General features: G+C 42.8%; 1 protein-coding gene across 1 annotated transcript in view; it reads right to left on the bottom strand.

Moving 5' to 3' along the window:
- Nucleotides 1–6364: 6364 nt before the first annotated feature.
- Nucleotides 6365–13832, bottom strand: part of RRN3 (RRN3 RNA polymerase I transcription factor homolog (S. cerevisiae)) — a 36837-nt gene continuing 29369 nt past the window's right edge. Inside the window, exons 15-18 of the mRNA XM_006871955.1 lie at nt 13080–13188; nt 8699–8851; nt 7344–7431; nt 6365–6547 (exon numbers count right to left, since the gene is read on the bottom strand). Of these exons, the coding sequence (XP_006872017.1) occupies nt 6365–6547; nt 7344–7431; nt 8699–8851; nt 13080–13188 (533 nt within the window). The remainder of the gene's footprint in view (nt 6548–7343; nt 7432–8698; nt 8852–13079; nt 13189–13832) is intronic.

Genomic DNA, 13832 nt, shown 5'->3' with positions numbered 1-13832 from the left:
ATTTGGAAGACAACTATCTGGCCAACTGATGGGAAGAGATCCGTATTTGTGCCCCTTCCAAAGACAGATGACCCAACGGAATGCAGAAGTCATTGGACAATATCTTTGATGTCCCATGCAAGTGAAGTTGTACTAAAGGTAATACAGAAATGGCGGCAAGTATACATTGACAGAGAACTTCAAGAGCTTCAAGCCAGATTCAGAAGACACCGTGGAATGAGGGATATCATTGCTGATGTCCAATGGATCTTGGCTGAAAGCAGAGAATATCGGAAAGATGTTTACCTGTGCTTTATTGATTATGACAAGCTATGGACAACATTGTAAAGTATGAATATTCTGGAACACTTAATTGTGCTCATGAGGAATCTGTACCTGGACCAAGAGGCAGTTGTTCAAATAGAACATGGGAACGCTGAATGGTTTAAAATTAAGAAAGGTGTGTGACAGGTAATTCTTTCACCGTACTTATTCAACCTGTATGCTGAGCAAATAATCCAAAAAGCTGGGTTATAGGAAGAAAAACGTGGCATCAGGATTGGAGGAAGACTCATTAACCACCTGCGATATGCAGATGATACAACCTTGCTTGCTGAAAGTGAAGAGGATTTAAAATATTTCTTGATGAAGATCAAAGAGCACAGCCTTCGGTATGGATTACATCTCATGTAAAGAAAATAAAAATCTTCACCACTGGACCAATAAACAACATTCTTATCAATGGGGAAAAGATTGAAGTTGTCAAGGACTTCATTCTTCTTGGGTCAACTATCAACCCTCATGGAAGCAGCAGTCAAGAAATCAAACGACGTATTGCATTGGGCAAATTTGCTGCACAAGACCTTTTTAAAGTGTTGAAGAGCAAAGATGTCAGCTTGAGGACTAAGGTGTGCCTGACCCAAGCCATGGTATTTTCAATAACCTTATATGCATGTGAAAGCTGGACAGTGAATAAGGAAGACCATAGAAGAATTGATGCTTTTGAGTTATGGTGTTGGAGGAGAATACTGAAAGTGCCATGGGCTGCCAAAAGAACCAACAGATCTGTGTTGGAAGAAGTGCAGCCAGAGTGCTCCTTGGAGGCCAAGATGGCCAAACTTCGTCTCTCATACTTCAGACATATCGTCAGGAGGGACCAGTCACTGAAGAATATCATGTTTGGTAATGTGGAGGGTCAGAGAAAAAGAGGAAGACCCCCAACGAGATGGATTGGCCAAGTGGCAGCATCAGTGGTCTCAAGCGTGGCAACAGTAGTGAGGTTGGCCCAAGATCGGGCAGTGTTTTGTTCTGCTGTGCTTAAGGTCGCTATGAGTCAGCACCGTCTCAATGGCACCTAACAACATCAACGACAACCTTAGTGGCGCTCAGGATAATGCACAGACTGCAAGGTTGGCTTGAACTGCAAAGGCAGCAGTCACTCCTCGGAAACCCTATCCAGGGTCGCTATTAGAACTGACTCTGTGGCACTTCACAACAACAAAGAACTATGTATATAGATCATCTTGGTAACAGCAACTCTAAAGACAAGACTCAAGGAGCTGTGAGTTTGTTAATGAAGGAGGAACAATTTGGAAAAGGAGGGAATGTTTGCACAAGTTGCATCTATTCAGTGTCACTGAAATATACATGTAGAAGCTGTTCAGTTGGTATATGTTCGACTGTGGATAGTCTCAACAACACACTGAATTTTACAATAAAATTTTTAGAGGATTCCATAGCTATTGCCCTCAACCACGTCAGTATACTTCTAGATAGGACTGTAAACTATTCACTGTAGCACAGGTAAACTTAAAGTATGCTCTATAGGTGTGGCACTGTAGGATAAGCACTCAACCAGAAGGTTGGTTTGAACCGCAAGGTCGGCAGTTCAAACTCACCAGTTATTCCTTGGAAACCCGACACAGGGACGCTATGAGTCTACAGCACTTAACAATATGTAAGGAGCCCTAGTAGATTATGAGCTGGGTTGTTAACTGCAAGGTCAGCAGTTCAAATCTTCCAGCACTCTGCCGGGAGAAATATGAGGCTTTCTGCTTCTGCAAAGATTTACAGCGAACCTGTATAGGGTGCTATGACTTGGTGGCACTCAACCACCACCAATGAAGTAATGAGAATGCAATTGCAGTGTCTGAATTTTGGACTAATCAAAGCCCTTCAAAGTCCACAACCTTTAACATGGGAAACTTGGCCGGTCTCACAAGATGCTGATTGCAAGGGTCACACAATATACAGGGTAAATAGGTGGTAAGACACAATGCGGTTCCGACACAATGCGGTTCCGAACTCCTCCCCTAATGGCTAACTGCAAAACTGGCTGTTGACACCTACTCCTTGAGAACTCTATACAGTGGGAACTAACTCCATAGCACTTGACAATAGTGAGTAATCCAAGTAAAATGATTCAACAGAAGTCAAAAACAAAACCAACTAATCAAATACAAAAGCCAAAAGCGTCTAATGCATGCAAGAGGTTCTAGCAGTTCTACCAGTAACAGCCTACTGCTCACCATCACCATGACCTTAAACTTTAAAGGACACTTTACTACAGTACTGGCAATACCACGATGTATATCCCAACCATTACAAAATTAGGATTGTGTAGAAACTTGCTACCGTTTAGTGAAAAATTCCGAATTAGTATGTAAATTATACATGACATCATAAAGCATACATGTCACAGACTGAATTATACAAGGGAGCTTCAAAAACTTTATAGAAATTGGAGTGAAAAGAAAATGGGATTTTTCCACACATATTTTTGAACCCCCATCATACAAAAAGCTTACGTTGCTATGGTGTTCATGGATATTCAACTGGTTAAGAGTATGTTGATGTAAACCAATAAATGGTCTTCAACCTTCTTGCACCTTATTGTTGTTAAGTGCCATCGTATCATAGCAATGCTGTATAGGGTTCCAAGGAGCAGTTGAACTTGAACCATCAACCTTGCAGTTCAAACTGACCTTACGGTCCAGTGCATTAACCCACAGCACCACACCAGGTCTCCTTCTTAGAACTCAAAATCAAACCAGACCTGCTGCCATCATGTTGATTCCAACTTAGTGACCCCACAGAGCACGAAGAACCACAGCCCTAGGGTTTCCGTGGCTAAATCTGTGCGGGAGCAGTCTCAGCTTTCCTCTGTGGTAAGGTTGATAGGGTCAAACTACCCACCTTTCAGTTAGCAGCCCAACGCTTAGCCCAGTGTGCCACCAGAGCTCCTTTGAGAAGCATCCACAGTTGCTGAATTGGAATCGACTTGATGGCAGGCTTTACACACTGGAGCAAGCCCAGTGCCCAAGGAATGTAGGCCTGGGCACGCTCAGTTTGACTCCTCAGTGTACACAGGGTCAAGAAGCACACCACAACGATTGACTGGCTGGGTGGCTCTGGGCCCTTTCTCTCCATTGCGAATCTCTTTACATGTGATGTGGCAGGAATGGCACATGACAAAGCTGCCTGTTTAACTGGACTTGGACTCTCACCAGGCAAACCACCATCGTTAACTGACTTTATTCCTTCACTGAGCCTCACAATCCTTAAATTGTTATCTGTTATTTCCATTCTGTTGTTACCTGCCAACAAATCAGTTTTGAATCATAACAATGTATCAATCTTTACAAAAGCTGAGAGCCTCCCGCTGAGGGGTTGGTGGACTTGAACTGCTGGCTTATGGCTTGCAGTCCAGTGTTTATCCATGAGTACACCATTTCTATTCTACACGTCAATAAAAGTGGGCTCAGAGAGGATAGGTTATCTTGCTCAGGGCCACAAAGGAAGGGAGGTCGGGTCTAACATCCAGGAAATCCACACAGGGATTGTCAGTCAGAATCAGCTTAATGACCACCACAGTGGTAAGTCAGTGGTGACTGTTACTGTTTTAATGTCATTGAGTCAGTTCCAACTCACAGCAACCTGGTACGGGGTTTCCAAGAAAAGACTGGTAGGTTTGAACTGATGACCCTGAGGCTGGCAGTTCTGTGCTTATCCTACAGCACCACACCAGGACTCCACAAATCAACTCCAGCTTATTAAAGAACACCTCACCTGAACAGAAAGCCATGAGAGAAGCTGGGAATGCCCACACCCACTGCAAGTTTACATTACAGGGAGAGAAAAACCTATGATTTCCATCTGCTTTGCAAGATTTCAGGTTTTTCTTCCTATAGAAGGTTTCTTTAAAGGAAATTTTTTTGGGGGGTGAGGGGGGAGTGTGGCCTCAGGCACCTTGCTTCGTGTTGTCTGAGAGCTGATACCAAAATCACTGGCATGTCATTTACTTCTGAACATAGCTGGCAAACGCTTCCTCTGTGATGATCCAGTCTCAGGACCCGTTTCCCATTGCAAAACGATGGGTCACTAGTACAACAGGTGAGGACGACACATTCAAGCATCCGAAGAACATACATGTGAGAAACTGTTTATTGGCGTAGCTCCCTTGATTAACCTACGAACCAAGCTCCAGATTCACCACACTGTTGTATTTTCACAATGAATTTCCCCCTCAAACTCCCTTCAAACAAAACTTGCTTGTCAATATATCCTCTTACATTAAAAACTACTTTCCAACCCACAAAGGACACAACCCGCTTACCCTTAACTTCTGTAGACACATTTTTCATTTAGACATTTTATCCTGACAAACCCCACATTTCTCAGCAGTTAAAACACAAGACAACCCTCATGTTTCTGGATGAATTCCCACTGAGTCACTGGCAGAAAAAACCACCAATATCCCAAAACTTTTTAAATCAATAAAAAGGTCTATTTCTCAAAAAGGGTATTTACAGATTAAATTCAAATTTGACCATTTGCCATCAACAGAATTATACATGAGCATAAAGAGCTCTAGGAAAAAGGAAATATACAAAAGAGTTACAGTCCAGAAAACACTGCTGCCTTTTAAATAAAGAACAGGAAAAGTGGCAAAAGAAATACTAATAAATATGCTGGAAGACGCCTATTTTCACAAGTAAACAGATACACACATGGAGAAGGCGGCTACGCTGCACGCACGAGCTTCAGCATCAAGCCAGTAGTGCAGCCCTAGCATGTTTCAGCCCCTTCGCGTCTGATGGCTAAGTTATAGAGACACGAGGAGCCTCTCCGGAGGCCTTCCCCATGCTGCATCCTCGAGGTGAAGAGCTCTAAGAGGATGCAGCAGCTCCCTCGGCCTGTGGTTGTCAACCAGTCCATTCGCCTGCTGCAGAGTTCTTTCTTTGAAAGGTACTTTGGAAGTTTTTTCATGTGTGAGCAAAGAAATGTTACAAATGACCAACAGCTGCAGATCAAAAAGAACTTGCCTTCACATCCTGATACAAGTACACAGTTCCAGTTCAAACAGTGCTCTTGAGAGACGCCAGGAAAAATGGAAGATCTTTTATAAAGGTCCAACTCTACTGTGTGCCAATGTGAACTAAAAATTACCTAAAAATGCATTTTTTCTTTTTTCTAAAATAGTACACAAATATTAAAATTTTTGATTTCCCTAAATCCTCTTTTCCCTCCTGGCCTTTGTTGGTCTTTCAGGTCCCTTGAGATCTTCTTCGTGCCTGGCACCACCTTTTAGTGATGCAGACTAGCCCTGGTCATCCTATTTCGCCTCCTGTACTCTCCTCCTAAAGGAGCTCTGGTAGCGTAGAGGTTATAAATCGGGCTGCAAACCTTAAGGTCAGCAGTTCAAAACTACCAGCTGTTCCGTGGGAATTAAGATGAAGCTTTCTGCTCCTGTAAAGATTTACAGCCTCGGAAACCCTGTACAGCGTCGTTATAAGTTGGTTCCGACTCCACGGCACATAACCACCACCACCACCACTCTCTTCCTGAGAAGCCAACAAATAAATACAGGGGAAGGGCAAGGCTTAAGAAATTCATGGAAAATACCATAATCTTTTCATTTCATGTTTCCAAGAACTTTCTGCAGCCCCCTTGGACACTTGCAGAAGGCAGTGTTTTATCCAAAGCAAACACATTACAGTGGAAGATGTTAAATAGTGTCCTAAGGGAGTTTTCACCGAAAGGAAATCATCACAAAGTGTTATCACTGTGGATATGACACAGACAAACCTGCAATTGGTTAAAACTACTGCTGATGTGAAAAACATCTTAACAGTCACAAATAGGAGCTGTCAGACCGTCAAAAAAAGTGCACGAGGCCATCAAAGTCAACAAAGCCTTCAACACGTATCGCCGATAAATCCCACCGTAAAAATATTGCACATGATAGTCAGTCTTTTGTCTGCAAGGGAAGCCAAAAAGAAAAACCAAAACCACCCCCATCTGTCCAGACACCAGATTTTGTCCCGCTTGAATGTAAGATGTTGCTCTCGGTCAATGCGATGCCCGATGGCAGGAAAGCTGCCTCTCAGTCACAAATCCTTGAGATCAGAAGGGACTGGTCTGGCATGTACAACACCGGTGGGGAGCCCACACTACTGGCAGGACTCCGGAAATGGGAATCAAAGGAGCTGGGTGTTATCCCAATCACAGACTCATTCTGGTGTGCTTCACCTTTCAAAAAATCGTCATCTTCATCTTCCACCATCTCCTGGGTGAAGAACAGAGACTGTCAGTAGGATGAAGAACAGCACTTGAAAAGACTCCTGCACATCATCCCTACCTCAGGAATGTACTCCTTTCTCTAAAGAGGAAGTTCCTCAGGAATCACCCACCTACTACTCATACTCACACTTGGTTTGTTACTTGTATAAAGTTCGAATTTTGGACTTTGAGTCCAGGAACATGACATGCCTATCTTGTTCAATGGTATATAGACCTTGTATCTTACACTATGTGAATCAATGAATGCTCCCCTCAAAATGCAAATCACAAAGATCAAATGGCCTTTTCTACGATTGCAGGCACATTAAAGATGACTTCTAACGTGGAAATGACTGTTTCAAAGAGACAATGTTACCCGGAGTACCACTGACAGGCACTGCACAAACGCGGCCCATCGGCTCCCCCAAGCTCACGACCACCGGGCACAGTCGGGCGATTTCTGGAATCGTTTCCACAGAAGGCAGGTTAAGATGGTTACTTGGTGATGACTAAGTGCTAAAACTCTTATCGGATGCTTTGGCAAGTTGTGTGGACACTTTACAAAAAATAAATTATTACAAAAATCTAATTGCTTCAAAGTCTGGATGTGATGTGTGGTTTAATTTAAATAATTCACCCAAAACCTGTTTTGATTTAAAAAAAAAAAAATCATCTGGGCTTGGAATTTTGTAAGTAGGTTAATAAGTACAATGCAGTTTTTCTTTCTAACAGGTACTGGCCATCTGACTCTGATCTGCAACCACAAAGGAGTCCTAGGGAGGAGTGCGGAATCCTAAGTTCACCTTTTTAATGGCTTTCTTAAACTCCTGAAGCTCTTCAGCATTCATGTCTTCCCATATCTGATAAGTAGGATCAATGAATTTCTTTGACCTGCCAGCAAAAATCACATCAGTTACATGACAAATCAAAGGCACGTTAAGCACGTCAGTGAAGGTCAAAATGTATATAAGCTCTTTTCTCATTAAGACACAATTCGCAAAAATCAGAGAGTGAAAAATATGGTCCAATCACAATGTCAAAAAAAAAAGGATCCGGAAATACTGCAATGGGGGGCTTTCTTCTTCGTCTTTTGAAGCTTTATCCACTCATATGGATGAACTGGTTTCTCATCTTATCATTTCCAGGTGACAAACTCAAAATGCAAAACAATGTCCTGGGACTTCCTTTTTTATATCACTAGTTATTTGCTCTGTACAAGGAGCTCTGGTAGTGTAGTGGTTACGAATTGGGCTGCGAACAGCAAGGTCAGCAGTTCGAAACTACCAGCTGTTCCTCAGGAGAAAGATGAGGCTTTCTGCTCCCGTAAAGATTTACAGCCTCGGAAACCCTGTACAGGGTCACTATGGGTCAGAACTGACTCCATGGCATAACCAAGACCAAGACAGTTATTTGCTAGAGTCCTGGTGTGGTGCTATAGGTAAACAGTGGACTACTGATTACAAGGTCGGAGGTTCATACCCACCAGTCACTCCTTGGAAACACTCTAAGGGTCGCTATGAAACAGAATTGACTTGACGACACTTAGTAACAGCAGCTTAAAAGATGTCTGTGAGAAACAATCTGGTTTTACTTTAACATCTGGGAGACCAGACGGTGTTGCTTGTTAGAAACGTGTAATAAACCAAAATCTGGCTACACTATGCCAGTGAAAGTTAAGAATGGGATGGGTTCTTTACAGAACTGCCCATGTAGACAACACACTTGAAGTTTGTGTATTCTGAGAGATCGCAAAGGATGTGGTTTCTAAAAGAAAGAGTCAGTCACTTGGAGAAATCTTTGAGCCAAGGAGAGGCAGCGTTCTTCCCCGTTATCCTGGTCGTTGCTGTGAAGTGCCATCAAGTCGGTTCCAACCAATAGTGACCCTGTATAGGGTTTCTTAGGAGCAGCTGGTGAGCCTGAACCACTGACCTTGCAGTTCAAACGGCTTTGCGGTCTGGCGTATTAACCCACAGCGCCATCTCGGGACATGGTACCAGTCGGCTTCTACCTTCCACCTCTGCAGATGGAGAGGACTCTGACAAGCACCTCGGGAAGGACCACTTGTAACAATGGCACCCTGAATCCCAGCCTTAGGAACAGCAAATCTAGGTGACACTGAAATTTCCCCCAGAGAGTGTCCAAAGTTTAAGGTACCTACCTCTTAAGAACACAAGGGTCAAAGGGGAAGAAGGTGTCAAGTGGGTTTGTGCAGGTTTGCACTGAGTCTCCTCCAGCTGTGTTTCTAATGACAGGGAGCATCTGACGATTGTTCCTCTCAATGATGGTGTAGCAGAAGACCAGCTGGTATTTACTGTGAACACCAAAAAAATCAACACAGGCTGAACCATGACCATCTGGTGCACAGAGATATTGCGGAACAGAACAACAAGACACGTAACACAAAACATCAAGTAGCTTCCAGTGTCAACAATTTGTAAATTTGAGGTTTGGAAATCAAACAGGGCTACTGCTTAGAATCTCTAGGAGACTGGTTTATTCTAATTACTAAAAATGAAAATGTGTGCAAGGTACAGCTCGTTTGCATAATGACATACACTTCTCTCTTTTAAATGACAAAGAACTAGGGGGCTAGTGAAAAAGGGAGTCAATATTTAGTGAGAGGGAACTGGCTGTTGATAAGGAGGTGACATTAGGGCTTTACCAAGGTTAATGGGGTTGAAGGAATCATGAATTAAAAGATACAACACTAAAAAGCATTAGTGAGAGAGAACAATTAAGTCATAGAACTTGTCATAAAAACGACAGGGTCATTGTCCTACTTTTTAGTGTCACTTCTGTATGACTTGTCATTAGGTGCCATCAAATAATTTCTGACTCATTGTGACCCTTGCAGAACAGCAGGAAATGCTGCCTGGCGGCCCTACCCTCCTCACCACACTTGCTGTGTTTGAGCCCATTGCTGAAGCCACCATGGTAATCCATCTGAATCCATCTCCTTGAGGCTCTTGCTCTTTTTTCATTGACTTTCTATGAAGTATGTCCTTCTCCAGGGTCTGGTCTTCCTGTTAACACTTACAAAGTACGTGCGACTAAGTCTCACCAGCCTTGTTTCTAAAGAGCATCTTGGCTTCACTTCTTCCAAGACAGATTCGTTCATTATTTTGGCAACACCATAATTCAATGGCATAAATTCTTCTTTATTCACTGTCCAGTTTTGGCATGGGCATGAGGAGACTGAAAATGCCACACCTCAGGCTGGGTGCACCTTAGTCCTTAATGTGACACCTTCGGTTTTTTTTAACACTTTGTTGTTGTTAAATGCCATCAAGTCAGTTCCAACTCTTAGAGGCTCTGTATAGGGTTTCTGAGGCATGATTAGTGGGTTTGAACCACTGACCTTTCAGTTCAGACCGACTTTACGGTGGTCCAGTGTGGTTATGAATAGAGCTGCTAACCTCAAGGTCAGGAGTTCGAAACTACCAGCTGTTCCGCGGGAGAAAGATGAGGCTTTCTGCTCCCATAAAGATTGAGAGCCTCAGAAACCTGTGCACGGTCGCTATTGAGTCGGAACCGACTCCACGGTACTTCACAACAATAACAAGTGCTTATCCTACAGCGCTAGGGAGGTCTTTTGCAGTCTAAATTTGTCTGATCCAATACATTCTTTTTTTTTCCTTTAAATTTTACTTTGTTGTTGTTGAGTATACAACAAAATATGTAACAATTCAGCAGTTTCAACATACAGAATTTAGGTGACAATGCTTATATTCAAACTGCAACCATCCTCACCTTCCTTTTCTGAGTTTTTCTTCATCAATGTAAGTTCACTGTTCTCTAAGGTTCTTATATATGGTATTTTTACACAAATTAACATGCGTGTTATATATTTTTCCAAACCATGCAATTCACTTGCATGCTTGTTTCCTGTGGGCATTATTTGCGGGAAAATATCATGATCTTTTGAGCTGTTGTCACTTTGATCCCATGTGGATGGTTCTTAAAAAGAGCCAAATGCTCGAGACAGTCCTTTTGTTTCTGATGAGTTAAGTAAGCGACTGTTTAGTTTATTATTTGATTACTTGACTGCTGCTTCCAGGCCAATGATTACCGATTCAAGTCACAGGAATACCTTGACACCTTCAATTTTCCCTCCATTGTTCATGTTGTTTAACGGTCCAGTTGTGAGGATTTTTGTTTCAACTTTATAGACACTATCCTGTGACTAGGCCTCTGACATGAGACTTAGCTCCCCTCTGGTCCTCTTTCTTCCTTCGGCCTTTCCCTCCCACAGTATTTGTTCAGATATATAGTCTCAAGTTCTCAGGTCACCGCTGTAACTTGGAAGTGACATATGTCTATTTTTGTTCCATTAGCAAAGGCCGGTCTGTTCAGAGCGGGCGTGTAAATCAGCAACATGAAGCAGAGACGAGCTTGTGATGCTGGGTGGGTTGCAAACAAGCCCCTCCCACAGCCCAGCATCTGAACTCTGGGTCTGGGACCAGGCAGCATGTGCCTAAACACTAGACCCATGTACAAAAATGGGCTCGAGACAGCGTTTCCAACACTGAGAAAGGAGCATGTGGAATGATTTAAAAAACATTAGCCAGCAGTTAAAATCAGAGGTTCTGTGTCTGTGTCATTATGGACACATTTCAAACCCACAGTATGCAAAAGCAGTAGCTACCGAGTGACACCTCAGGTCTCACATACAGATCTTGCTTTGGCTCCTGGCTTCACACCTGACACCTAGCCGCAGCTGCACATGCCAAGCCCAAATCCGAGCCTCCAGTTCGACACCTGCAGCCCAGCCCCCACTGAGGAGATCCCAGGGCGGGCAGTCGCCTTGGCTCTGCCTCCTCAGCCCCTGGTTCCAGTGTTTGTACAATCCCTCCTCTGGGAAACGCTCTCATACTGTGCTTGCTGGTTGTGGGTTTCGTTTTCCCTTTTCTTAGCCCTTTACTACCAACTGAGATCTTAGGAGAGATGAGAGTCCCATCAGCTTCAATTACATGTTCAGTGAAGGACAATTAAGGTTTCTGGATGAGAAGACTTGCGGAATGAAAAGGAATTACTTCTGTGTCTTAATGAGACAGAAGATTTATCTGTTAAGGATTTAAAGTTGTGGTCCTGCCTCAACATCCTCATTAACTACTTATACTTTTGTACTCACTTTGTACAGGAAGCAAAATAACAAAGGCTTCTGACACAGCCAGACTGCCTGCATTCAATTCTCAGCTCTGTCAGTTCAGCTATATGACCTCCAGCCAGTCAGTTCATCTCTCTGTGCCTCTTCCCCATTTATAAAATAAACTTAGTGCCATCAAGTCAACTCCAACTAACAAAGAACTGCCCCATAGGGTTCCCAAGGCTGTAATCTTTACAGAAGCAGCACACAGTCACATCTTTCTCCTGGGAAGTGGCTTGTGAGTTTGAACCGCCAACCTTTTAGATATCAGCTGAGCACTTCACTGAACCACCCACGGCTTCTTTCCCCATTCATAAAGAAGGCTTACTTCCATAGGCAGAAAGCTGGGGCATGATGAAAGGAGTCCCTGGAAAGTACTTAGGTCTGTAATCACTATGAATTAGCAGTGGTGAAGAGGCCTGACACAATGCAGTCTCTCACTAAACCTCTTTCTCGTACTAGGAGATAGTTCTCCTGTCCATTTAAAAAACAACAAAACTTTTGCAAATTAGGTGAAGGTTTACAAAGTACAAAGTAAAGAGTTTTTCCATTCAACATACACCTTTTATTTCCTATCACTAAAAACAATCCCACAATGGAACTTAACTTCCTCTCTGTTTCCTGTTTCCAATACTCCTTTCTTAATCCTTCTGAACTTTGTCCTTGGCAAATGCTGCTCTTTTAATCTCAAATGGTTGATTACTCTAAGGAGTGTTTACCTCCCTAGTGTTCCCCTACAGACCTGACTATTGTATGGCTGAAAATGGAGCCATGGGATGGGTTCATTCAAGATCTGAAGGGTGACTAAGGGCCATCTTCTCAGGAGTTCCAGCGATCTCTTATCTGGTCTCTTATCTGACCAGTTGTTGTTGTTGCAGTAAGCCTGGTCTTTTTCTATGATTCTGAGTTTTGTTGCACATTTTCCTCCTGCTCTATGAAGCCGCTTTAGTGTGACTTCTTTTAGGGCCATTGGGAGTGGTAGCTGGGTCCCACCTAGTTCTGCTCTCAGGACCGTGGAGGCTATTTTGGGTGTTTCATTAATCCAGTGTCCAATTTATTTTTATTATGATGACTAGGGTCTTTTGATAAATAAGTACCTTTAGACTATACTTCTTAGCTTTCTAGTTGCTTTCCTGATTTCAAAGTACCTAGGCTTCTGTTCAATTACTCCCTTTGGACAATTTCCAGTGTCAACAAAAAATTAAACCAATAGCTTCAATGGAATGCTGTTTATACACATACTGGGCTATCTTTTTATTTTGAATGCTACATCATCATTGCTAGTAATTTCACTACCAACAGTAAAAGACATAAACGTAGAGGAATTTTACAATATTAACATGAAGACAAATCTCCTTTTAAATAACTTCCAAGAAAAGTATAAATAATTTACCTGGTGATAGCAGCAAAAAAGTTAACCACTGAGGGCAGGCAAACCTTCAGAGGATTCAGCTGACTCATGACAATGCGTTCAAAATTTAGACCCTGAAGGTACCGCAAGCCTGTGATTAAAAAAGAAAAGTTTTTATATAACAAATTAAACTTGAATTGTTTCAACACTAGAGTGTTTTTTAAAAGTACCAACAGGATTGATAAAGGGCCTGTATCAGTGGGTGGTAACAGGTGGTACAGTGGGGCGTGCTCAGCTGCCAACTGAAAGGCCGGTGATTTGAAGCTGCAGTGGATCCACAGGAAAAAGACCCGGAGATTCCTCCAGGAGCTTCCCATCTAGAAAGCCTCAGGCAGTCCCACTGTCAGCGGGGTTGCTATAATCTAAATCAACCTCAAGACACATAACAAGCTATCTTTACAGGCACAGGTAATTTCACACGTTTAATAAAAGTACAAAGAGTCACAAACATAGCTGAGAAGAATGTCACTAGGCTAACTAGGCTAACCACATTCTTTGATAACTAAGCCACTATCACTGGTAAAAACTGTTGAGTCAGTTTCGAATCATAGTGACCCATTATAGGGCTTCTAAGGAGTGGTGGTGGGCTTGAACTGCTGACTTTGCCATTAGTTCAGTGCTTATTCAACAGTGCCACACCAGGCTCTGAAAAGGTGAATGAGAAAGCAGTTTATTATATTAAGGGTCAGGAAGTAAGGCAGATGTTTGTAGCGGGCTGTAAGCCGACAGAGGAGT

This window comes from Chrysochloris asiatica, unplaced genomic scaffold, assembly GCF_000296735.1.
Source record: "Chrysochloris asiatica unplaced genomic scaffold, ChrAsi1.0 scaffold00178, whole genome shotgun sequence".
NCBI classification, from domain to species: Eukaryota; Metazoa; Chordata; class Mammalia; order Afrosoricida; family Chrysochloridae; genus Chrysochloris; species Chrysochloris asiatica.
Note: the sequence above shows the minus strand (reverse complement) of the source record. Positions and strands in the feature narration are given on the sequence as shown.